This window comes from Thunnus albacares, chromosome 19, assembly GCF_914725855.1.
Source record: "Thunnus albacares chromosome 19, fThuAlb1.1, whole genome shotgun sequence".
Taxonomy (NCBI): Eukaryota; Metazoa; Chordata; class Actinopteri; order Scombriformes; family Scombridae; genus Thunnus; species Thunnus albacares.
In genome coordinates, this window is record NC_058124.1 from 23,052,898 (window position 1) to 23,080,263 (window position 27,366).

Sequence of the window (27,366 nt, forward strand, 5' to 3'; positions counted from 1 at the left end):
CTGGTTCAGCGGCAGACAGGTAGACTAACAGAGACAGACTGCTGAGTGTGGTCTGTTTAGACACACACACACACACACACACAAACACATAGATATAAACCCTGCCCTCTGTGGGAAAGAGAAACTGACAGAACAATAGAAAGACACAATAAGTGTTTCATGGAAGAGGAGTGACTCATCCGTATGTTATCTTAACTTTATTTACAGGCGTTGACAAAACAATCTGTTGCTGTTCTGGAGCTTCTGATCGTATCGCACAGGTTGTCGTGGACTTTCTGAGCACTTTCTTGTCCGTTTTGGCTCAAAAGTTGAGATTGAAGTTAATGTTTCCATCCTGACAATCAAATAGATCAGTCGGAAAGTCTGTTTAGTTGCTTTTCTGGAGCTTTCACTTGTGGCATACAACTTTTTCAGAGTTTTATCGTGGAATTTTAGGTGTTCAAATTCCCATTTTTCATAACATTTTCATCAATATTGGTTGGTTCACAATTATTTCCAGTGTTTTACAGTTTTACTCTACTTTGGTTCCTTGTTTATTTGGTTCTTACCCTCAAATCATCCAGTCCTCTTTCTCATACTACATCTTTTTTTTCCTTCTTCCTCTCTTTCTATCTCCCATTCCCTTCCTTCTGTTACCATAGCAACAGAAGAGCGGCCCCGCATTGAAAAGGGCATACGCCTTGCGGGCCCCCCCTCTCATCTTACTCAGAGGGGAGGATGAGGAGGAGGAAGGAGCTCAGGGAGTATGTTCGAAAACGAAAAAAAACAACCCTCTCCCCCCTTCCCCACCGCCACCGCGCTCACTCTCTCACTTCTGACCTCTGACCCCTTCAGCTTTACCCCTCTGCCCCCTACAGGTGGAGCTGTGAGGCTGCATGAGAGTGCTGTGCCACTGACTTCCAAAACCGGGCTGTACATGTCACCATACAGTAGATAATGCTGTGGTTTTGTTTGTTTTTTGTATGACACAACACATACCATCATTCCTGTTGGGTGACAACATCCTAACTCCGGTTTCGGTGGTTTCGCTCTCTGGTTTAGATGTACGGAGGATCATCCATCAAAAAAAAATGTGGCCTTTCAGAGATTTTTCAGAGTTTTCACCCAACAGTGCTTTAGTGCTACGTTGCATGTATTGCACACAATAAAATATAGCTTATACTGTAAATCATATATATATATTTTTATCCATTTTGGCTCGATTTGCTATTTCAAAGATATAATAGTGGTTTGCTTATAAATCTACTGTTATATTTAATAAATGAAGGCAAAAAAATAGTTCAAGAATGCAAATTCACACATATCTGTGAAATATTTTTTCCTCAAAGTAATTATTGGACCCAAAAAAACAGGAGCATGATGATAAAATATAACACAGACACTCCAGCGTGCAGCATGCGTAGTATTATTAAACATAAACATGTAAACAGCTTTAAGTAAGTTATATATATATATATACACACATATATCCTCTTCTCCTCTCTTCTCCTTCTGCTGTTTTGCTGATGTGATAATTAATCTCAAGTGTAACCCCTCTCTCCCAGCCTGGTGTGAACCTTCATCCTGCTCTGAACTCATGTATCTTTACAGCCAGAGTGTGAATGTATGTTTCTGTCTCTTTCTTTCTTTTCAACCGTATCTTTCCTCTCTCTAAAATCTATTTGTGAATAAAGGATGAAGTGAAGGAAAGGAAGAGAAGAATGGTTTGACATGAAATTTGCATTTTCCGTTCTAAACCAGCATGGTTTTGAGTCTGTTTTGCTCCACAGTTTTTGGCATGTCTTTAACAGCTACTGTTGAAGACAGTGCCCCCCCTCCCTCCTCCCCCCCAAAGGATCATTTCATGTCAATACAGCTGTGCTGAGTTTTTGACTTCACTGCACTGTGGATTGTATTCAGCTTTATTTAAACACACTGCTGCTTTTAGCATTTTGTCACTACAAAAAAACTGAGAAATGAATCTGTTTACTCATTATTTTTGTTTTCTCTTCTGTCTTCTTTTCCAGCCCAGAGAAAAGGGGCGGATGAGATTTCATCGATTACAGAACGTCCAAATAGCGCTGGACTTCCTCAAACAGAGACAGGTATGCATGAAAACAGACAGACAGACGTATCATTTCATCTTCAGTCATTATAACAAAACACCGACATCTCACACGCTGGTGTACACTACAAAAGGTATGACAGATAAGAACTAACGTTGAAGTATTCCTTGTTGTGTTTTTATAATTGGATTGAGTGGAATCACACCAGAGGTCACTCACAAATAGCTTACAATCCCATAAGATGAGTCAAAGAAGTCTAAATAAACAAGAGTACATCTATAGACATGACCTTTCACTCTGACTGAAATTAAACGGGCATTTTAACTATTTTATAGACAAAACGACTAATCGACAATGAAAATAATCGTAGTTGTGGTTGCAGCCCTAAATTAAACCTTTATTGTAGCAAACATGATGGATTTTTCTGTGCTCTTGGTCATTATTTATCTCATGTTGTGTTCAGAATGATTAAAAAATATCTCAATATAAGTATTAGTCCAGACTGCAGTGTTCCTGTAGTGTAGTGCATGTTGTTATGTACTGTAAGCATTTCCAGGATTTAGAAATCGCTCGCTATCAGGAGTCAGCATCTTTCTCTCTTTACCCATAAGGCCTTGCGTTTTGGGGTTGTTTATCTTAAGCCACACCACTCTTCTCTTTCTAGGTGTCTCGGTGTGTTAATTTGTGTGAAAACTATTTATAAGCTTCTCTGAACATGCCTGGTGTGAATGAACAACTTACTGATAGTTTAAACTTCCTGGTGCTTATTCTGTAGTTCTGTGCAGCAAATTCGACCCGTTTTGCAGAAGCAGAGGCTAAGCATGTGATTATAACTACTTATCATCCTGGGACCGGGCAGCTTCTCGTGCCAGATGGTCTGCTGCTGCAGTGGAGAGAGCTGCATTTTTAAAAATATATATATTTTTATTCATATTTTGCAGTAGATACAGGGCATTACAAACAGTAATAGCCCCTCCCACAACCTGTAACAACAGGAGAGAGAATGGTAAAAATAATAATAACAAAAATAAAAATGAATGAATACCGCACTCTTCATCCATCCTGTATCTGCAGTGAAGAGTTTCATCATACTGACTTATCTGCTTCCTCTCTCATACTGCATCTTTCATTGTTTCCTTCTCATCCTCCTCATCTCACCTCGCTGCCCTTCCTCCAAATTAATCTCTCTCTCACTTCAGACCGCAGCTCTCTCACTCACTTAAACCTCCTCTTCCTCCGTGTCTCTCCAGTCTGCCAAATTTCTGTCACTGCGTCAAACCGCTTGAACAACTTTGTGTTGTATCTCTTGTCTCGTTTCCTGGAGACAGCAGCAGCAGCAGCGGTGGCGGCGGCGGTGGAGAACTGACCTTTTCTTTTCTTTTCTTTTCTATGGATCCTTTCTGAGTTCCACCGCAGGTCTAATTATACAGTATGTGTGACTGGGCTTGGCTAGAGGCAGCAGATTTAATAAGGTCTCAGAGACACATAATAGGCATGATAATTGGAAGATAGGTCATTTTACAACATGCACACACATGCAGAAATGAAGACAAATCATGCATTTTCTTCTCAGTGGTCATACATGTATCAAAACAGGTTACTTTTATAAAGAAACCAAACTAAAAAAATCTTCTGTTTTCCCCATTTTCAGGTCAAACTTGTAAACATCAGGAACGATGACATCACAGACGGGAACCCCAAACTGACATTAGGTCTCATCTGGACCATCATCCTTCACTTCCAGGTCTGTGTCTTTATATGTTGTTCTGTAGCTTCTGCCTCTGTGTTTCCTGAGTTAAACCTGTATGCACTTACTCTATGATTTCTGGGCATCAAAAGCTGCTTTGATCCAGCCCCTAATTAAATAACACCTTTAATTGATTATGTAATAAAGACATTATGGCCGACATCGTTACTGTAGTCATTCAATCTGGATTTTGCGTAGATTTAAGTGAAAACAAATGGCTGCAAATGTGGTGTTTATTTCTATGTTGTCCTGTAGTTACTCTGTGTCCAGCTGTAAGGATTTGAGTTATTATCACTACCAGGATGAGCTAAACTGTGTGTGTGTATATATATATATATATATGTATATATGTATATATGTGTGCTGCCAAACCAGTGTAGGCTTATGTAACAGAGGAGGTTGTTTTTTCCACCGCTAGCTGGAAGTTTACTTCTGTTGAAGCTTTGATCCAGATTAATTCTGGATGTTTGAGACTGTTTCCTTTCCAGTATGTTTACTTCAGTCTGTACAGTGAGAACGTACAGACATCTGCTCAGCTTCTTAACAGAAAACTCTGCGGTGACAAAAGGCAAAAGGTGTTTTTGTAGCTGCACTCATTGAAGTATTTTATGCAAGCGTTCAATGTGACTTTGTTCTAAAGTTTTTGTGCATATCTGTCTTTTATTTGCGTTGTTGGCCTTAGCGTGTCTCTGGGAGGCCCTTGCCGGAGGTCGTCCTCTACTACTCCGTATGACATTTTTGGCTGTTTGACAGCAATTGCATTAAAGCAGCACAGGAGGCAACATGCTCAAGTCCATGTCTTTCATATGAACCCTGATCCTGGATTTACAGTGTGTTCCAGAGCTTCAGGCTTGCTGTATCTTTACTGAAACTACAATTTAAAAAAAGGTGGATTTACAGGTGATACAGGTGTTACTGTACAAGTGGAAGGAATACACCATATATAAATAAATATAACAACTCTTATAGATTCCCTTTATCTAACAAGACATACTGTATACTACTATATCCGCAGTGATTAGCATATTCGCTAATAACAACCACTTACTGTATATGCAAAGTCTCAATAATTTCAGAAAAAAACACCGTCTGCATTGCAGCTGACAACCACTTTAGATGATCTTCAACTACAAGGTCTAAATGAAAAGCAGCTTCTCAACGCTGCATCGTTGAGAGGAAGTGTGATTATTATTTTGTTGGTGAAATAAATCTTGTCTAAAGGGCAGTGTGTTTAATCTAGACGGTCAGTCATTTCCTGATGTGGAATCATTTCCACCGTAGCCTGCAGATAGGGTTGTACTCCGTTCAAATCATTACAGCAGGACCCTAATTACCACATGTTCCCAGTCACGCATGGCAGCTATGTTACACACAAGAGCAAATGAGTAAAAATTTGATTTCAGATATTATGGTCAGCAGCAACAGATGTAGTTGCTGCTGTCGACCACTAGAATGTGCTGTGACGTGACCCGCAGCAAGGTGACACTGCCAGACGGTTGCCATGGAAACAGTAGTGCATGACACCCCGGCAAACGATTCAGTGAGCGTGAGTCAGCAGAACATCTTGTTACACAGAGAGAGAGAGAGAGAGAGAGAGAGAGAGAGAGAGGAGGAGGGATGAAGTGATGCAGAGATGATGGACAGGACGCGGGTTGAAACAGGCTGCAGGAGTTGTGGAGGACATAAATTGAAAGAGGGTTAAAAAAAAGCAGGGAGAAAGAGAGAGAGAGAGAGAGAGAGGGGGGGGGGGAATTGGCCCGCGCAAAGTAGCAAATGGTTTCAGTGTTTCCAGAGTTCATTAGGTTCAGGAGATGACGACACTTTTAAATTAGAGCTGCAGTGAGAAACTCCAGTCACACACACACACACAGAGCTCTGTGTTCCTGCAGCATGTTAGCGGTTAGATCACTTTTTCTAAATGCATTCTGGTGTGTCAGAGGGACCACGTGTGTATTCATGTTCCGCATATGTTCTGCATCATGTTATCCCTTCTAACTCCCAAACTCTATGCTATATGCTATATTAAGATTTCAACTCATATCTGGAATATACAAGCAATATTGTTTTGCCTCTTGACTTGATATTAATACAAAATACTAGTTTATATATCGACCAGCACTTGTCCAATCACAGCTCACAGTTGGAAATAAGTGTAAAGAAAGCTGCAGAAAGCTCTTAAAGCCGCTGCAGTGTTTGTTGTGGTTGACATGACACAAATGTTCACTACAATATGTGGCCCAGATCACTAGAGTAATCTATAATTTCTACATTATTCCCATCGGCCTCTTTGGTCTAATGATCATGATGATGATTATGATGATGATGATGATGATGAGGAAGCCATTTCTGGAAACAAGCCTCCAGGTCTCTGTGACCGGGATGTGTATGTGCAAATGAGTGACTCACGGCACCAGCTAATTATAGGAACCCTCTCCGAGCTATCATTTTTCATTTGGGTCAAAGCTGTTGTTAGTTGTTAGTCATTATTTCACCAACACATCAAGTTACTCATGAGGTCTGTCTGTGTGGTAATCCTGCTTCCTCAGCAGTCCTGCTGAAACCGAATAGCTTTAAACTCAGACGTGATTTAGTCTCCTCAATGTATATGCAAATATCTGCCTTCCTGACAGCCGTGTTCTGTCTAGCACATGACTTAAAATGAATAAAGTGAAAGCATAAATCTCATCTGCAAGACTGTGACTGCATACTTGGCATTGCGATTGTTATGAATTACCACAGCTGTGATTGTCAGAGCAATTAAAAACACAGCTTTAACCCACCAGTAATGATAGAAATCTATCATAATTTGTCCTTGCTGTAGTTACTCCATTAAACCAGTAGGTGTCACCAGTAAGCTCAGTATTGAAGATGACCCGGCTCGTTGGAAGTCCCTGTCCTTGGGCACTCCTCCATGGATGTATAAAGAGATCTCTTCATACATTAATGCACTGCTCCTGCTGCACCCTGTGGTTTGCTAAGCTAGCTGTATGCCAGCGCTAATGCCAAGTGAGTTCATTTTTTTTGGGGCTGGTGAGGAAATTCATCATCGCCTCTCGGAGCTGCTGCGAGGCAGAATCAGCAGGTGGGGGCCGGTTCATTTGTGTCGTTCTTAAGCACTAACTTTATTGCATCAATCGATCACCATCTGTGTCAGTTATAACAGACTTCACTTCAGACTGTAGTGCCCGTTTAAAGAAGTTAATTGCCATTAATTGAATGTTGTTTTACAGTGCACTACACTGCAGAAAATATGCACATGTATGTTTTAAGCATACCTCAGTGCTTAGATAGCTCCTAACCCAAGCTGTGGTTGTACCTTACTCTAGCTGTTTAGCTATATTGATATATTGCTCAAACTATTGATCAGCTGCATGTGGCGATAGGTTATGTACAGTTCTTTAACGCCACCATTGAGCACGCTGTTTGGAGCAGAAACAGGATCAGCATTAAGAAAAAAGGCGAGTGCATGGCCCATGTAGCTCTTGAAAAAAAATCTCCCTTTGCCTCCTCAACATTTATTACTCCTTCTCACATAACACAGTAACAGTTAGTCACAAGGTTTCTAAGCAACACAAATTAGGTCGAATTACTTTTTTTATGTTCAGTCTTTCATCGTTTGTGTTTATCAGTCGTTTAATCTTGTTCAGTAATGTAAATAAGTCAGGGGTCTTTGAGTTCATTATAATATTTCTCCATATTCTATCGTGCTAGCTCGGGGCAGCAATACAGCTGCATATGATTTTGTAGTTTTGTAGATTGCTGCTTTCAAGTGCTTGCATTGCCAGAAATATCTACAGCATAGTGAAGTGGGCCTTTCATCACTGTAATTGGTTTTTAACAGTGGTCGGTAGTGAAATAGTGTGTCTAAAGTTTGATTTCAAATTTACTTTTCAGATCAGCCTTGGGATGTAAGAACATGAAGGCTTAGCTTCTTGAAGCTACTCTCGAGCTCAGCTGCGGCCCGACGAATTACGATCATTAAAATCAAGATCAATCTCTATGCATCAGCGCACATTATCGCCAAAAGAGCAACCAAATTTATGATCAGAAGAGCTTCTGACAGTCCAACATGCAGCGGCTGTGTCTTATGAAAAGCTGGCATGAGGTTCAGATGAGCGTTGCAGTCTGATTAGCACAGCTCACGATGGCATGTAGCCACAGTCAAGGGATGAAAGCCTCGGGGACTTGATTAGCGCTTTTTTCCCATTGGTTCAAGCCCTTTGCGTGTGTGTGTGTGTGTGTGTTTGTGTGTATGGTGCTCTCTTATGGTTTCGGTTACTGGGAGAAGATGGATTACCGTTGCTTTCACCACATCAGAGTAAAGGCCTGTTAGTGGTTTTCCATCCATATCTGTCTCTGTGAAAACATTTTCCATACATGAGGCACTTACTGTATATGCAGAGTAGCTCATACGTCTGCAGCGTTGGTGCCAATTGGTGACGAATCCTCTTCTCCCGCAGTGTTAGAGCTATACTGTACAGGATCACATGCACTGTCTGGGCCGTGTTATTTAACTTGTGTGCAGTGATGGTGGGTGGAAACCTATAGGAACTGTTTAAGATTGTAGCTACAGGCCTTTAAATGTGTTGGACGGTGTAGGAGGTGAGTTAGATATGTGACATGTTGGGAGGACAATGTGGATCAAATTTTCCATCTTGGCTGCAACTAATGGTACTTCCCATTGTTGATTAATCTTTTAACTTTTTCCAGAGTAATTGTTCAGTCTCTAAAATGTCAGAAAATGATAAGAATCACAACTTCAGAAAGATGATATCTGTCAGATTAACAGTCCAAAACCCAAAGATACAATTTACAATGATGTAACAGAGAGAACAGCAGAAACAATGATTGCTTTTTAGTTGGCAGTTTTGCTTGATATATGACTTCAACTATTTAATTATCAATATTTTTTGTCAGTCAAGCAATCGACTAATTGTTTCAGCGCAGCACCAACTGTATATTTGATGGGAAAGAGCTATTTTTGGCCAATCCAGTGGATTAAATGCCTGTAAAATCCAGGTAATTCATCATTTTTATGCAGAAATCCTGTAAATTCAATATTGCTATAAAACTCCAGCTCATTTGTTTTCAGAAATACAACCAGTAGGTGTGTGTACCCCTGTTTACCCCCCCCCCCCCCCCCTCAGCTTTTGATCCTTTCACAGCTTTGGTCCGTTCCCTCCTCTTTTTCTTCTGTCCTTTACAACTTCCTCTTAATTCCCTCAAATCTCTTCACTCGCTCTCTTTCTCCCTCTGCCTTCCCTTTTCACCTCAGAACCATTCATAACCTGTAGCTTGCTGGGCAGATGGAGATTGGAGGGAATAGATGGAGAGAGAGAGAGAGAGAGGCAGATTGAAGTGCTTTCCTGTTTCTCATTTTGGAGAAACGAGACGCAAGTCTCGTTTAGATTTGATTTCTTTCCTGCTCGCTGTTTTTTCTCTGTTCCTGTTGCAGCCTGTCATTCAAGGAAGCTTTTGGGTCAAGTGTGTGTGCAAATGTGTGTTTGTGGCATAGAAAACTGCTCACTAACAGCCGAGCGAGAGAGCTAGAAAGACACAGAGAGAGAGAGAGTGTGAGAGGGAGAGTGAGGGCAGGAGTAACAAGGAAGCGGATAGGAGGAGGAGGAGAGCCAAGGAGGGGAGGGGTGGATTGTGAGAGTGAGAGAGAGCGAGCAGAAGAGAGTGTGAAGCTGCAGCAGCCGGGAGATAAAAGCTTTTCTCTCCCTCTGCCGGCGTCTGCGAGCGAGGGATAAAGCGGAGCAGCGAAGCAAGCCGTGGGAGAGACGAATCCAGGCTGCCTGCTGTCACTGGAGCTCCCGGCTTCCCCTGATCAGCAGGCCTCAAACCACAAACGCACAGCCAGGACAAGACACACTGGTGTACACGTATGCAGAAGGGCTCGCACACAGCTGACCAGGGGACCGCCCATCCTTGAAGGCACAAACACACGCTCACACTCTCTCTTGGACAGCCACACACTTGCTGTTTCTCTAGCTTCCACCGTATCAATTGGATCAATCCAGCCACGCTTGTCTGACGGAGACACAGCCTCCTTTTTAGCAGGAGACGCCCTGTGTTGCCTGGTTTTGCTCCCTGCATGTCTTTGTTTTTAAAGGGGACATGCGTGCCGACCCTTTTCCTTACCTCCGCCGCCGTGCTGCGTGAAGTTCAGGACCGCTCTTCAGTGGACACTCAATCCTTGTTGGCTCTGTTCCAGATAAACATCTGTACGCGAACTAGGTCTGCTACTCGAACTGAGGACCGATCTCTTGCTCCCTTCCTCCTCTTCTGCTTCAGAGTCCAGCTCCTACCCCAGATGCATCCTCCTAATTAGATCAAGTGGACATGTGGAGCTATTAAGAGACGAAAAAAGGCACCAGAGAGGAAAGACGACAAAAACGAGAGCCTTCTTTTTTCTTCCTTTTTTTTTTGCCTCAGTGTAAGACATGGTCTAAATACCCCCCACCTCCTGCAAACTGTGGATTTTGTCAGGCTGTTGCATCGTCGCACTGCACCACCTGATGAAGGGGAAGCTTCCCTGAGTAACTGGCAGACTGACAGCAGAACACAGGAGGTTTATGATTGGACAGTATCGGAACACAATTCTCAGCCAACTCTGGTCATCAGGGAGTCTGACATTGAGGTGGGGGGGGGATCTTTACACTGGTATCCAGGGGACAGTCATGTGATGCTAAGCTGTCTGGGAAGCTTAAGGTGGAGTCTGTCTGCTTTCGGTTGCCTATAGATTCAGACTGACTCCCTACTTCTGGTCTACACTGAGATGATTTCACAGGTATCTGGCTGCTCTGGACAAGAAAATCTCATCAATGGGAGAAATTAACACCAGCAATTTTGGATTCCAACATATTGACAACAACAGGAACACACACACACACACACAGAGGCTGGAAGGATTGACACATCACATGAGCTTAATGAGCAGGATAAATCGTGGGAGGATGACAAGGAGAAGCATTGGGGCGGGAAGCCGATGCTCTGATTGAGTATTTAGCAAGCTGTCAGAGTATTGGCTGAATCTCACAGCAATCTGTGGCAGCATTGGCTGACTGCACACTATCTCTCACCCACAACCAATCTGGACGCTGTGCTGCCTCGACAGAATGAGACACCGAGCTCGCCGTTACTACGAGAGGCATCGACAGCATCACCGTTAATACTATTTCCACTAGGACTACCATGACAGATAGGATTTCTACGATCTCTGTTGTGGGGTTTGACCTACGCTACGGATTTTACTTCTCTCCTTTCTCACTGCAATAACATTACCACAGTAGAGAGGAGCATCATTAATTCATGAGCTCAGATAGCTGCTGGATCTGAGTGTAGATAGAGCTCCCGGATCGCAGCAACACCTTAAGCTGACAACAAATCTTAGCGATACTTTGTGGTTTATTGGACACGGAAGAAGGAACCTGGATGGAATAGCAACAGGCGATGTTTGAATTCATTGAATAGCAGTCACTACTCTTATTCAAAGGAATTATAATATTGAATCAAAGAGTGACATCGGACTTCTTGAGATTCCAGCACTCATAGAAATCCCGCGAATACATTCACAGACTTTCACACTTGCACACATGCGGTGCGTGTGTGACGCTGGACTGCAATACCTTCTTCTCTCTCCCACACTCATCATCCTTCTTGACATATTGCCTTACACTGGGTAACAGCTCACCTGCCAGAAGCACAGTGATAAATCAGGCGCCTGACCCTAACCGAATTTATTTTCTTCTCTCGTGTGGCTCTGCTGACATAACTGTGTCCTTGTGTCCTTGACTGCGACCACAAATCTTCTGGGATCAAGAAAACAGACCAAGTAAAGCAGCTAGCCGCCTGCACATACACATACACTCTTAAACAGCAGGGAGAGCAGAGCTACCCACTGAATTGCCTGAGTGCAAGTCAGGTGAGGTGAAGGAAAGCGGAAGGACGTGGGGGGGGGAGTTGGGGGGGGTGGGGGGGCGACTGAGACACGTCAGTCTGCAGCTGCCTGCCCCGTGACCACACCAATAACTGCCTGAGGAAAAGACTGACTTTCCTCCTCTCTCCTTCAGTGACAGCTCATCCATCCATTTTTATATTCATCTGGTGTTATTTAAGGCAAAATGGAGCTCAACTTGCTCTTCTTAACTTTACATCTCTCACAGGTGACAGATTGATGAAGGAGCTGTCAGTCATTCGCCAGCCTATCTGAATATTTCCTCTTCGGTGTCTGTCTTTAGAAGGATGGGATTTTACTCCTAAACAACTGCAAAGCTAAATGAACATTAAATCGGCTTCTCCGATGGATTAACTGCCTGTATTTTCTGTGGTTTGCTTTTATTTTTTTAAAAATCCATTGTTCTCTCTCATCATAAAAGAGATGGGGAACTCCATGGGTTGTGTCAGGCCTCCTCGGGAGGGGGAACTCGGTGGAGCCCCACCACTTTCACCAAAGAAACGCCTACGTTTCAGACGTAAGCACAAGGGCAAAAAGAGCAGGAAAGGCGAGGTAGGACAGGATTACTTTGGACGAAAAAGAAGCCACGAGCTCGATGAAAGAGAGGAAGAGGATGACGATGATGAGGAAAAGGGAGCGATTGTAGAAACGGTAGATTCAGATTTTAGCAACATAGCTAGGACTCCTATAACAGTGCCTGATGCCCAGTTTATTCATTCCAAAACAAATCTGCACAGCAATACTCTTTCGCCTGGCTCTGTGAGTGCCACTGTTGGGGGCCTATTGGGCAACAGAATACTTGAAGTGTCCCCCAATCCCAGCCCAGCCTGGAGGGGGGTCTTCTGCCTTCCAGGGGAGGAAGACACTGTTAGTGCCATCATAGATGTCTCCAGCATCCCAAGCCAAACCACCACCACTTCCCCGGTCAACACAGCCGCAGCCCTGGGCAGTACCACCCCAGGTGGAGGAAGGGTCTGTCGCGTAAGGGAGAAAGTCCAAGGGGTCCTGGAGAAACCCTGGATACTCCGACAAAAGAAGGAGAAAAAAGACAAGGGGACAGTAGAGAAAGAGGAGAAAGGGGAAGGTGGGGAAAAAGGACAAGCAGCAGAGACATTAAGGGCGACACCTTCAGAGAGGGAGCGCAAAGGTGTGGTCCATATCCGAGAGGTGGACGGTAAGCTTTGCGTGGTGAGGACAGTGTACCCCAGTGACTATGGCTCTCCAGTGTGGAGGGGTGAAAGTGACAGTGAGGTGGAGGTGCACAAAGAGCCCCCTACCCCGTCTCCTGTCACAGGAAATATTCTCAAAGTCCAACTGTCTGAGGAGGACAAAAGTAGAGCCGCAATGTTTGGAGGGGATTTCTTCATGTCCAACCAAATGCAACTTCAGGAGACCATGGATGTCAGAGGATTTAGCTTGGACACTCGGGGTCGTGCACAAGAGCGGTCGTCTATCTTGGAGTCAGGCTATGCCAGTGACCTGCCACTGACCTCTCCAGAAACAGCGGGCACCACTCCCAGTCAGACAGACTGGGGAGGGCTGACCAGTAGCTCATCAGAGAGACTGGACTCCATGATAGAGAGTCCTCTGCAACAGGCAACTGTAAAATACCTGCCACAGGTTTGCCTTTATCTATCTCTGTCTCTGTCATCCAGACACCAAATCCTTTAGCTAACTCTCTCAAATCTTTTATCTTTATCCTGTTCTTGATTAGTGCTACAGTACAACAATTAATTGCCTAATCCAGTGGCCCCAACCTCCTCAGCCACTGACTAGAACCAGGTCTTCAGACATTTGCTACCAGGAAACAATATGATTACGCAAAAAATGGTCCAAAAAGGTTGAGGAACCCTGGATTAATCTATTAATTGCTTGACAGAAAGTTAATTAACAATTATCGTAATGCGTTAACCATCTTTTATCAAAGGAAATATCAAGTATTTGTTGTTTTCAGCCTCTAAAATGTGAGGATTTGCAGTTTTTCATCATTATTAATTGAGTATTATTGGGTTTTGGACTGCTGGTTGGACAAAACAAGCAATCTGAACACATTACCCCTGAGGGTGCCTTTGTTGTCTTTTGTATACCATGCTTGTGGTCGTGAAGGGTTATATATATGTGTGTGTTGTTATCAGCTCTTGAAAGGCGCTGTGCCTTTCTCTCCGTTCCTCCCGCCTCTGTCCCCAGAGCCTAATCAACGCAGAACAGACTGTCTCTCCATCCTTCTTCCCCAATATCCTTCTTCCCTCCCTCCCTTTCTTGTCTTTCCATTGCTTGTTAGTTTCCTCACACCGCACACACACTCGATCGACGCTGACGTCTGTTAGAATGTGAGAGACAGACAGGCAGAGCGTTCGTGTGTATGTGTGAAGGAAGGGTCATTGCATCAAATGACAGGGTTTCCTCTAGCTGAAAACTGAAACTTGTCATTTCCTACCCAGCAAAGAATATAACTGTTTTTTGTGCGTCTAGCGCTGGTGGTTGTGGTTGAAAAAGGTTAAGGTTGTTTAGGGCTAAGCAAGGGTGAGATCGGTTCATTTAACATTATTACAACTCTATTCTGTTGGAGATTTACATTGTAGTGTTTCTACATGACATTTTGACTGTTTGTTTGTTTGCTGCTACACAAATCTAGCAGTTTGTTGCCTAGTCGCAAACTACCCGCCGGTAGAGCTGGATGTCATTTGAAAGTTTTAGATACTGGTGTCAATACAAGACAAGAGTTTTGGTACTGATAGCCAAACTTACACACATTTTTACTTAAGAACCTAAACTTTAAATGTTATATAGCCGCACATGTATTTTGTTATGATAAATTAAAACTGGCAAAACTTTGATTTCAATCAGGTCAAAGGTTCTGATCAAAGAATAATAAAGATTCTGAATCTTACTGTACATTTAATCCCAGCTTTTGATATTTTATGCGCAGTACCACAGACACAATTTGGTACGATATGGACCAAAAAAGTGTTGAGGTTACCATCCCAACCTGCTATGGCACTTACGTAAATCATTGTCAAGAAGCGTCTGTGGCACAGTGCCTCATATCTGTGCCAAGTTGGTTGTTTTTGGAGGGTTTTCCATCCATTACTCTTGTTGATAGCTGGCCAGATATAAATGGGAAATTGGCTTCTTTGTCCCTTCTCTGTTTGTATCAATTTACAACAATCAACCAGAGAGGAATCCATAAGCATTACATCACCGACGGAGGCTTCAAAAGTCGATGCAATTCACCCACAAAGTATGTTGTGTTTTGAGTAGAGGGTGTGACTCTTAATTTATCATGACCGAAAGCTCTTGATCTCAGTGTTTTGCAAAGCGGTATCTAGATGGACCTCAGCTTATTACGGTCCTGTTCAGTTTATGTTTGTACCGGATGTGTTTATATTTGGCTTACAGGAGTTGGGGCTCAGTTGCAAGAATGATGTGGGCGAAAGCATTAAACTTACAGCTGTTAAGCTCTTCTGCGCCTTGAAAATGAAAAGTCTGCTGCATCCACTGCAGTAACACAGCGACTGACGACAGGTGATTTTCACGACAGCTGCCACAGTTTGTTTAGTCCTCCAACACATGATGAAGGCAGTACAGTAATGTTGTGCGGCACAGCAGGTGACGTCATGTTAGGTTCGGTTAAGTGCTACATCTCTCATTTGATGCACAGTTGCTGAGTAATGGAAAAAAAAATACAAACACACACTGATACCGGTAGATCCCAGCTCCACAGAGATCCATGCTTAAGAGGGTTTTTTTTTTTTTACTGGGTAGAAATAATCAATACTCCTGGCTTGTCTGTGTTCCTGTGTCATGGGAGCGGTGTGTGTGTGTGTGTACGTGTCAGGACGTCTCTGTGTTGGGTTTAAAGTGCAGCTGTCCTTTGTGTGTGGGTGTGTGTGTGATACCCTTCTCTGCATAAAAAAGGATTTGAAATGCGCATTCATCAGTGAGACGGCTGCTTCGTTCAGCCTCAAGGGGATTCCTACCCACATTAAAAACCACCACTCAGATGTCTGAAGCTATCCAGCGATCCATCACTTGTCTATCTATCCTTCATCCACCCTTCATTGTTAAGGACTTTAAAACCAGAGGTTTAGAGAGGCACATTATGTTTTAAGTGCCAATAAAACAATCAAACCGTATTTTTTTTCTGCTTTTATCTTCTCTTGTCCATCCTCCATTTTCCTCTCATTGTTATCTCCTCCCTCCCTCCCTCCCTCCATCCCTCGCTCTCCCTCCATCACCCCGCAAACTTCAAAGAGGCCATGTTTCTAAAAGAGGGCCGAACCAGAGCCCCCGGGGGGCGGGGGGGCGGGGGGGGCTGCTGGTGGATCATAGATGTATGTGACTGCATCACGGCTCCACTGAACTGCTGCTCGCTCTTATCTCACTCATATGTCTCTTTGTGTTTCTGCTCGTGTGCTTGTATGAGTCAGACTTGCACATGAACAATTACGCTGCACATATCATATCATGCAGAGGATGTACAACTGCAGAGAGAAGTGAAAACTTAACACAATGATAGGCATGTCACGTGACCGGTGCTTTGATCTGTTTTTGCATGCGTAGCCTCTACTTACTGTAAACTATAATCAGTCATATTCACACATACAGTATTATTACATTGTTTGTTGTCTGAATGGGTGCATTAACTGAGTCTTATGTGCAGTAAAGTGCATGTGAAGGTTTACCTGGTCACATAGTCATTCATTGATTCATTCATTTAACGAAGCAGGAAGGCTAGTTGTGCGGTAAATGTTATTAGTTTGTTGTTGTGGTGTCAGATCACTAATTATCAGTATCATATGAACAGAAATAAAGGGAAGGTTGATTACCTTTTGGATAGTATGACAGGGGGACTGTCTTGTTATTGGCTCTAAAGCTACAAGTTAGAGCTTCAGAGGAGTCAGTCGAGTTAATTAAACACTTGTTTTTTTTCGCCTGTGTTTGCTAGCAAGCTAATTTAGCAAAGCAGCTGCTGTGAGTTTGACATGCTCTAATGACTACACACATTGTTCGCTCCAGCCTAACGCATAACCTTGTGCGCAAGTCATACATAGACAACAACAAGACAACTACTGTACCACAGGTCGTGTTCGAATCGTCTGAAAACCCTTTCTCATATATTAATAAATAAATGGCAGATGTGCAGAAAACAGCGGATGTATGAGACAGTGTTGCAGGGACAGTGTGGGCCCTCTGTGCAGATGCAGCCCTCACACACACACACACAGAGAGAGTGCTGTATCAATATTCAGCCGGAGGATTAGATGCTGGGTATTTCTCTGCAAAGGAGGTCGTAGATGCATACAGAGAGACGGAGCTCTGCGGGAAAACACACAGCAGAATCCGCATTGTTGTCGACTCCCCGTCAAGTCACAGATTCCGTTGCGCGTCTCTGTTTGCTCGTCGTAATGTGTGTGTGTGCTCAATGAGACGCTGGTAGAAATGTCAACACTTTAAGGATAGATGGATGTGTGCTGATAGTCATGTAGCGTTCAGAGGGAGTGTCTGGTGCCTGGAGTCGACTGCAGCGAGCGTCCACAGCTCTGTGCCAGAAACGTTTACCTATTTTAACTTTATGTTAACATTTTTGGGAGTGAGGTGTCCTCATTAATGCAGCACAGTTTTAGAACTGTGTTTTTTTTTTTTTGTATGTATGTGGGCATGCAGTCGTCTTTTTTAATGAATGTGGACTTGAACAGATTGTGAAGCTGGTATCTATGCAGTACGTTTTTGCAAGTTACCCCCTCTCCTCCGTGGTCGAGCCTGCTCGCCTTTTTCATCTCTTTTCCCTTCTCTCCCTCCCCCTCCTCGTCTTTTTGGCTGTTGCTGCAGTCTCCTGGCACAACACTGGACCTTCATAGTGCTCTACATTAGCAGCAGGGAGAGACACAGAAAGACAGTGAGAGAGGGGAGGAGTGCAGGACAACGAGTGAGGGAAGGAGGGATGAATACTGATGACAATAACGGCAGCCAAGCACAGTTACCGCAAATATATCACTCTGCCTTTGTCACTGTAGACAGATGGACCTAAAAAAAGAGCAAATTGAGAAGAAGAAGAAGGATGCAGCAGAGGAGGGAAAACGGCCAAAGTGGTCATGTAGCTCAGTGGGGGAAAACACATAAATAAAGCAGCTGTCAAGTCTCCATGGAAGCCCAACTTCTCCTTCAGACGCATCCCAAGTAAACATGCACTGTACATGTATAACAGCGCCCAGCAAAAGGCATCTGTCGCCTTTGTGTTTACAAGTATAATTTGTCCCAGATCAACATATACTGTCATACAAGTCAGAAAGTTTAAATGAAAAATTAAAGGATAGGTTCAGGTTTGTCTTAAAACAGTTGTCAGGTGCCCATAGGAACAATAAAACAGGTTTTGCTTGCTGTAATCATTCTTTCTGTTCTAAAATAAGAAAAAACACCGAAAATCTGCTCCTGAAAGACTGGCTGATGCTGAATTTTAAGGCTAGTTGGTATCTTAAGTCCCTGGCTGAGAAAATAACAGATTTTACAGGCGTATCCGTGTTTGGTATCAGTACACCGTCGGTGGAAAGAACTATTAAGTATTAGAAGGCAGAGCAGATTGATCAGCATCTGAAGCAGAACAGATGAAAGAACAGGAGAAAGTGATGAGACAGTTGGAGGGTGGGGGAGACAGAGGGAGATGAAGGAGAGAGGAGGCAGGCGAGGAGAGGAGACGTGTGGAGGCAGGCAGCTAATGAGCGGGCTAGACTGTGGACGGAGGGAGGAAATGGAATAAGAAAAAAAACGAGCCATTAATATCTAATTTCATAAATTAACTGATTCAGATACGTGTTTCACTCACACACACACACACACACACACACATTGAGAGTTAATTGCCAGGAAGACAAATGGAGGTTTGGAAGGGAGACGACAGGTCGGATCAAATTGACATAAACCTCTCCGGAGAGTTTGCATCCATGAGAAAAGGAGTCGGATATTTCTGCAGACTCACCGTGGTTGCAGCTGTGACTGTATGTCAGAGTAAAAAAGCTCATTTTGTCTGCTGTATGTTACGATGATGAGACTGGTGTGGAGCTAGTGAGCACGCTGTGATGGGACGTAATAAATGGAGCAAAATCTAGAAAGCATAAAGCTGAATTCCAAAGATTTCATGCGTGGATGCTTGATTTCATAGAAGAGACTCGGTTTGTTTCAGCACATCTGGCAACACAACTTAACAGAGGATTACTGTTCTCTCTCTTTTTCCCCCAGTATTTTGTTTTTCTGATAGCAATTCTGAAGACGGGATATCCCAATACTAACCCCTTCTCTCTCTCTCTCTTATTTTTCCATCCAGATTTCAGAGATCTATGTGAGCGGAGAGTCAGGCGACCTCACAGCCAAAGAGAAACTGTTATTATGGAGCCAGCAGGCGACAGAAGGCTACCCCGGCCTCCGCTGTGTCAACTTCACCTCATCCTGGAGCGACGGACGCATGTTCAACGCTCTGCTGCACAGATACAGGTTAGAGGACTGTATTCAGAGTTAGATACCGGTAGTCCATTAGCATGCAACGCCTTTCTCAGTGACACTCCCAGCTGAAATAGAGAAAAATCCTCCAATGAAGGTTCACTAAGCTGACACAGAACTACGCAGATAAACCCAGGCCTGAGTGTGCTCAAGATGACACTGCATGAATATTTATTCAGAGGGATTTAATACCAGTTTAACATGAGATATTTCAACACATGACGTGACAAAATATTTCAATTGCAACGGTGTTCAGGACTTTCTGAAGGCTCTGTAGGCTTGTGTACACTGCACACACAATAGAAGCAGAAGCTGGTAAATAGATACAGCAGATTAGAGGCTGTATAGACAGACACAAATACACAAAACACACCGACACGTCCCCCTCTGTGTGTGTTCTCCAGGCCAGACCTGATCGACATGGAGGTGGTGTCACGGCAGAGTAACCGTGAGAACCTCGAGCAGGCCTTCGAGATCGCCGAGTCGTTAGGGGTGACCAGACTGCTGGATGCCGAGGGTGAGACTGTTTATCTGAATGAATGAACTGTCTGATAAACTGTCAGGCTGAGAGTTACAATGTTATGATACTTCACATTTTAATAAATGAGCTTTGTCTAATGAGCTTCTGCTGTACTCATGGATTCCTCACTTAAAAAAGGTCAACAGCTACATATTATTTATGCTGCTCGGGAAGCTTTTTTGTCTGTTTATGTCCCAATATAAGAACATGCCTCATGTTTTTAATTGTTTTTCATTTTAATTGTCCATATTTTCTGTATACCCTCTATATGGCTCCATATTTTGTATTTGAAAGATAAAAATATAGTTTTCTAGTGGTTTGAATGTCCAGTTGTTGTCACATCTGTACATTTATTATTCTTGCAGCTATTTATTCTTTAACATCTCTCATTCTCTCTCCTGTCAGACGTTGATGTTCCATCTCCAGATGAGAAGTCGGTCATCACCTACGTCTCTTCCATCTATGATGCCTTCCCCAAAATCCCAGAGGGAGGAGAGGGCATCGCCGCACACGTATGTCACTTTCACCCATTTACACCATTTTTACTGTGCATTCATTTATCATAATAACAGATGGATGTTGCACCCTTTTCTTCTGGTTAATGGCATTTCCTACAACACTCACATTGTTGTTTGTACTTTATAGCCTCAAATTGGTTCAGTTTGTTACTTTAGTCTCACTGCGGATGTTAAACTCCCATTTTATTTGCTAGTCAAGTGTGCAGCTCCACAAGTAATGACCTGGAACTTTCAAATAATGATGCAATTAATTTAACAGTGGTCTGATGATTTATAATAAATTATTTTTTATAAAAATGTTGTACAATGTCTTTTACCATATTTGAGGCAGCCTGTGAATTTGTTATGTATCATTTCCCACCATGAAGTCACTGCTTCTCATCTTCTCCTCCCTCTCCTCCCTCTCTTCTCTCCTCCGTCGTCAGGAGGTGGACCACCGCTGGTCAGAGTATCAGTCCAGGTTCACCTCTTTGCTCCAGTGGAGCCGCCAGCATACGGCCCTCATGGCCAACAAGAACTTCCCTCAAAATCCTGTGGAACTCAAGGTGAGCGCTCATACTCCTGTCTTGTTACTTTTATTACCTTTATTAACATTTAGTTAGTTGAGTTAGTTTGTAATTAGTCTTTGAGTTTATGTCCGCATAAGCAAATTAATGCACAAAGAATAAAAGAAAGGTCAAGGGAAAGACACTCATTCTCTTTAGTAACGTTCAGTAACCCTCAAAACAGCAAATATTTCCCACCTAATCTTGTGAAAATTGATGACACACAGATGTGCTGTGTGTTTATTATCTTGTGTGCTGTAATTCAGCAACATGAATACAGGCGTTTCTCACAAATGTATTCAGCCGTGGTGAGAATCTTGTATCTATATTCATCTATTTTCTCAGCTTTATCTCTACAGCCTCTCCAGCATGCAGCCTGGAAGAAAGGGAGCTGACAAGCAATTTCTGTAAAACCTTGAGAGAATAAATAAAGTGACAGAGAGGGGAGGGAGGGAAGGAGGAAGGGAGGGAGGGAGGGAGGAAGGGAGGGAGAGGGAAAATGGATGATGTCAGACGCTGGTTTTTAGTGAGCATAAAAAGAGAGTGAAGAATTCAGATGAAAAGGAGAATAAATGAATTACAAGTGAATTAAGGGAATCAGTTAGTTTGCAGAAGTAAGGCTGAGGAAGGGAGGGAATGATGGAAATAATGGTTGACACGAAAGAGAAGAGGGAGAAAAGGAAGAAGTCAAATACATGGCTTGAGATGTCTGTAGAGAAACTGACTGCTGAGCGTCCTTGGAGAGATACTGTGATTACAAAGCTTTTACTTCTGATAACAGGTATTGACTTTGTGTCTGACCTTAAACAAGGCTCGTGTCAATATTGACCCCATAGTGTTCATCAATAACTAACTGTGTCTCTCCTTCTTCAGGCACTTTACAACGAGTACGTCCATTTCAAAGAGACAGAGATCCCCGCGAAGGAGAGGGAGAAAGGTCACGTCGAACACCTCTACAAACTGCTGGAGGTAAGCGTGAACAGGAAGAAGGAGGGAGGGACGGAAGGAGGAGGAGAAACATGAAGGAGGGGGGGGGGAAATGAGTCAGAAGTTGACCAAGATTTGGCAGCATGCGCAGGGCTCATTGTGCATCATGGGGTTGAGCTCAGGGGCATTATGAGCATGTCAACGAGAGACAGAAATAGAGGGTTTGCTTACCGATGCGCGATTTCAGTCATACATCTGTTTCCCGAAGCCAAGCGATCGCCACCGTCCCGCTGTTATCAATGCGGCAGATTGTTTAATTGAACACAAACGCATGATAGTCGATAATAGTTCCTCCTTTATTCCCACTCAGCTGATGTTACCAGAGTGTTTGTCTGCGGTGTGACTTATGATCACTCGGAAATATAACCGCTGATGTAATGGAGTCATTTAATTTGAGTTTGTTAGTGCGTTTTACGGTACGGTATGTGCACTTGCACTGAAGCATGATGGGATGTTGGGTGTATATTCAGCCACTGTGTGTGTGTGTGTGTGTGTGTGTGTGTTTTCTAGGTGTGGATAGAATTTGGTCGTATTAAGCTTCCTCAGGGCCTCCATCCCAATGACCTGGAGGAGGAGTGGGGCAAACTAATCCTGGAGATGCTGGAGAGAGAGAAGGCTCTACGGCCTGCGGTGGAGAGGTACACACAAGCACACACACACACACACACACACACAAATCCATTAAAATGTCTACTTTCAACAGGATGTACATAATTAAATTGAAAATGCTGATGTAACTCCTTGTACTCAATTTCCCATCATGTCTGATTTTCAATGAGATGCCTGTTTAACCTTTGTCCTTCTGTGTGTGTGTGTGTGTGTGTGTGTGTGTGTGTGTGTGTGTGTGTTTTCAGGCTAGAGCTGCTGCTTCAGAGAGCCAATAAGATCCAGAACATGGCTCTGGACTGTGAGGAGAAACTCACCCTCGCTAAGAACACGTTACAGGCTGTGAGTCCTGAAACCTCTTTGATCTGAACACCCCTTTTAATTTCCTCACACACACACACACACACACATGCACACATGCGGAGTAAATCATTTGACACGGTAATTTAAAATGTGTTAATGTGTTTAAGCTGTAAAAGCGAGCGCCCTTCTGGGACAATAAATATTTACTCACCACTTTCCCCTGCTTTCTGCAAACACACCCTCTCCTTCCTCTGCATGTTCTTTCCCCCAATCATCTGCTTTAAGGAAGAGAGTTTAGTCAAAATAGTGATGCTCAACAGGTTTTTCAGCTACTACAGTGTTGTAACCCCCATTTGTGATATTCTTACTTTTACTATATTAATCCGTCTGATATTTGCTGCAGCTTTGTCCTACTTTCCTCATAAGACCTACTTAGGTTTTAATGTATTATTTTACTGAGCCCGTGCCTGGGGATACACTAAACCTCAGTGCACCATACCTAAGTAAAGAAAGAACAAAGCAAACAAACAAAAAATCTGATCAAACCGTGCAATCCTCCGTTGTCCAGGATATGTCTCGAGTCGAGAGCGGCGAGCCGGTGCAGTGTGAGAGAGAACTGGCCTGTTACCTGCAGGACTGCGAGTCTCTGATCAGACAACTCAACCAGGAGCTCAAAGTCCTCCGAGATGAGAAATACTACCAGGTGGAGCAGCTGGTGTTCAGGTGAGTTTTGTCGGTGTTGAATCTGTAGAGGTTAGGGTTAGTGTGGCAGTGATTCTGCCCTGAATAAAGGGTTCAACTTTATCAAAGTGGTCCTTGTATACTTAATTAGTATAATAAAGACAATTTAGTTTAATAAGCGGGAGTACAAACGGCTCATTACACTTCATTAAACTGTTGGTCAACAAGTTGCTTTGCTTTTGCCATTAAATCCTATAATTATCTTCTACAGTTAATGTGTTTCACCTTCTGTTGTTTATCAAGTCCTCTGATATAAATCAAAAGTGAAAAAAGAGAATCCCCATCTTGTAGCTCATCTGCATGCTACTCCACCAGTTTTAGATTATTATTTTATGAATCTTACTCAAATAGCCATTTTGAAAGGCTGTGATTGTTTGATGCCCTTTTAATGAGGGACTGCAAATATAACCTTATCAGACAATCTACGTTCTAATAGGAGCACATCTCTCGAGATAATTAAATAATCTGGAAAAAATGTATCATCTGACCTTTTGAGCATTTTTTCCCCCTCAAATCTCATAAGAAGTCGGCAATCTGCCCTTTATTAATTCCCCGATGATTTAAGCATTTAGAGCAAGATGGTGAGACAGTTATGTGCTCCATCGGACAGATGAATGCACATTTAAAAACATATATCTTATGATTTTAATGCATTCCTGCTCTCATAGTCGGAGACAGCTGCTTCCTCCATGTATCACTGCATGTCTGGGGAAATTAAATCAAGGAAAAGAATAAGTCTCCCCTCCAGTAAATATATATATTTGTCTCATCACCAGAGTTTCCTGCCTTCAAGAGGAGCTGGTCTCCCTCAGACTGCAGTGCTCCAGCGTCTACAGGAAAGGCCATTTCACTCAGGCCCTGGGGAGCACCGTGACAGAACAGACCAGCCAGCGAGCCACTGACAGCGGCCTGTCACTGGGCCAGACCTTGCTGGGAGCTGTGGGTGCCGTGGGAGCCGTCGGCGCCGCGCTCCTGCGGCGGCCAATGGCCCGCTCTCAGCTCGTGGCCATGTCTTCATCAGAGGACGAAGGCAGCCTGAGGTTCATCTATGAGCTGCTCGGATGGGTGGAGGAGACACAGGTTAGTCGCTGTAGCATTTAAATTATAGATCTCTACAAAATCCCACACGGAACAATATGACCAAAACATTCACATTTAGAAGGGAAAGGCAATTATTTAAAATTTCATTAAATATTAAACAGCAGGAGATTAAGTAACATTAACACATCAATGTGAAATAAAAAGTGGCATTATACACCTGAAAACAATTAAAAGCTATTATAGCTACACAAATAAAATGAAAACTGAATGAAAAAACAAGTAGAAACCTAACTAAAAAGTGAAAGTCTGCGTTTCTGCGTGTTTCAGGAGCTGTTGGAGCGTGCCGAATGGGGAGCAGATCTTCCTTCTGTAGAAAACAACCTCCAAGAGCACAATAACATACACACTGCAGTCGAGGAGCTAATGAGCAGTCTGCAGGAGGCACGCAACTACGAGGTACACAAACATTACACTCGCATGAACACATGCTGTACACACACAGAGGTTTTCTGCAGAGAGCTGCGGTTTGTAATGAAGTGTTTACTTTCCTCTCTTAAGGCTAAAGTCTCTCCCAACTTCAAGAGCAATTACTCTGAAACCCTGGCCAAGCTGGAGCACCAATACTGCAAACTACTGGTCAGTCTCAGATCAAGAAGGGGTTGTATTTGTGTGTGTGTGTGTGTGTGTGTGTGTGTGTGTGTGTGTGTGTGTTTGGGAACGTACTTCTTTGTTTCCCTTTCCTCAGTTAATCCCATTATAGCATGACAGGACTCTCATGCTAAGAGCAGACAATTTGACATCTGCTCTCACTTTAACTTCTTTCTGTCTTTCTTTGTTCCCCCGTACCCTCCTCACACACAGCACACCTGCTTATATATTTTATTTTGTATTTCTTGAAGAATATTTGCTTCTTTCTTATTTTTGGGGGGTAAAGATTCTCTCTTGAGGCCTCATACTCTCCTCTCAGGTCATTGACAGTCGTCTGTGTCTTACAGCTACTTTCTGAGTTAATGCATCCTTTTAGCAAAAACTCCACAAATGTTTGTTTAGTAACTGCAAATTTAAGTAGAAGAGTAGATATATTAGTGATTTTGCTAACTGTAAACAGTATCATAAAGCAATATATATACAGTATATGCTGCAGGAAAATGGAGGTGATCAAAAATCAACCTTCTTTGATATGTTTAAAGAAATTACATGCTGGAAAATGATGCCTCTGAAGAGGTTTTGTATTCTTACAATGAAAAGAGTGTCCTCAAATTCCATATAAAACCAGAAGTACAATCCAAACAGCCAGAGAACCCGAGGATGTTTTTTTAACTTCCCCCTCTGCACTGCTGATCAGCATAATGATGATGTTTGTGTGGTTGCCATAGGAACATTCGTCATGGCGCCTGCGGAGCTTGGAGAGCCTGCACGCATTCGTGTCGCACTGCACTGAGGAGCTGATCTGGCTCAACGAGAGGGAGGAGGAGGAGATTGCCTACGACTGGAGCGACAACAACACCAACATAAACGCCAAGAGAGAACTATACAGCGTGAGTGGAGGAAGGGCACAGACAGATACACCGATTGTTTCCTCTGTCAAGTCACAAAACACAAATTACAGACTATTATACTCCAGTTTTCCAGAGAACAGGAATGTTATTATATCCATTATTGAAAGACAGACACTAGCTATGCATTAAACCAACTCCTTTCACTGTTTATTTGTCACAATAGCTGTTTACAAGTTCTGTTAACATGCACTCAAACACTATTTTTTAACATCAGGCCAGTGCCACTCATCTACTTGAACCATCCTCCCTTTCCTGTTCTATTTATAGGAAATGAGGTTAGAGCTGGATGAGAAACAAGATGTGATGCGATCACTCCAGGAAACAGCCAGCCGTCTGTGTCAAGAGAACCATCCTGCCAAACAGACTGTGGAGGTGAATCTATGATTTTATTCATTCGGGCTAAATGACCTTTCAGGATGTCGGCTTTTGCCTCTGTGACTTACTTTTGGGAACCGGTTCAACCAAAACACTTTTATTAGAATGTAAATGTTTTCACTTGTCTGTGAACTCCATGACATTTTAAAAAGCCCACAGATATAATAATTTTTAAAAGAGCAGTGACCTTTTTGGAAACCTTTTTGGCAAACATGAGGAGCTGCTAATTGTATCTAACAAAACCAAATGCTTCTATAACAATACAGATTTGGGATTTGGTTACGTCGTCCATCAATCCTCAATTAAAAAGAATGCAGACTTGAAAATGATTGTGACTCTATATGTGCTGATCAGCATCCTTGTTAAAGCCTTGAAGATACATAACGGTCATTTCACAACATGGGGCTGGTGTGTACTGTACCTGCAGTGTGACACAATCTCTCCCTCTCCTTCACCTCCATCCTCGTCCTACTTTTATGTTTTTCAGGCCTACAGTGCGGCGCTACAGACTCAGTGGCAGTGGGTGGGCCAGCTGTGTGTGTGTGTGGAGCAGCATCTCAAAGACAATACAGCTTACTTCCAGGTGAGACTGTTGCCAGTAACAAATGTCTCTACGCTTTTGCTCATGAGCAGAAATTAGGCTTTTAATCTGAAAATTGAAAAACATGAATTAAGTCTTCTTGTCATAAAAATCAGTTCCTGTGAAAATCTCATGTCCTGACTTTTTCTCTTCCCGTCTTTTTGTCAGTTTATGAGCGACGCACGGGACTGTGAGTCGTACCTGCGTCAGCTCCAGGAAACCATCAAGAGACAGTACACCTGTGACAAGAACAGCAGACTGAGCAAACTGGAAGACCTGCTGCAGGATTCAATGGTATCTGTCTTCTTTCAATCGCCCGTCTCTGATTTTTATCTACAACTCTCG

General features: G+C 43.1%; 1 protein-coding gene across 14 annotated transcripts in view; it reads left to right on the plus strand.

Annotated features, from left to right (window-relative positions):
* The window catches only part of macf1a (microtubule actin crosslinking factor 1a), a 243,463-nt gene that overhangs the window by 117,672 nt on the left and 98,425 nt on the right, over nt 1-27,366 (plus strand). For 8 of the 14 annotated variants that reach the window (XM_044335220.1, XM_044335221.1, XM_044335226.1 and 5 more), the window contains 18 exons: nt 642-743; nt 2,007-2,084; nt 3,697-3,789; nt 19,074-19,240; nt 19,651-19,763; nt 20,172-20,278; nt 20,710-20,829; nt 21,703-21,798; nt 22,327-22,454; nt 22,671-22,764; nt 23,294-23,448; nt 24,243-24,546; nt 24,835-24,963; nt 25,066-25,143; nt 25,884-26,045; nt 26,334-26,438; nt 26,929-27,024; nt 27,190-27,315. In XM_044335220.1, coding sequence (XP_044191155.1) covers nt 642-743; nt 2,007-2,084; nt 3,697-3,789; nt 19,074-19,240; nt 19,651-19,763; nt 20,172-20,278; nt 20,710-20,829; nt 21,703-21,798; nt 22,327-22,454; nt 22,671-22,764; nt 23,294-23,448; nt 24,243-24,546; nt 24,835-24,963; nt 25,066-25,143; nt 25,884-26,045; nt 26,334-26,438; nt 26,929-27,024; nt 27,190-27,315 — 2,253 coding nt within the window. The remainder of the gene's footprint in view (nt 1-641; nt 744-2,006; nt 2,085-3,696; nt 3,790-19,073; nt 19,241-19,650; nt 19,764-20,171; nt 20,279-20,709; nt 20,830-21,702; nt 21,799-22,326; nt 22,455-22,670; nt 22,765-23,293; nt 23,449-24,242; nt 24,547-24,834; nt 24,964-25,065; nt 25,144-25,883; nt 26,046-26,333; nt 26,439-26,928; nt 27,025-27,189; nt 27,316-27,366) is intronic. The other 6 variants (XM_044335229.1, XM_044335232.1, XM_044335233.1 and 3 more) reach the window with 1 other exon arrangement.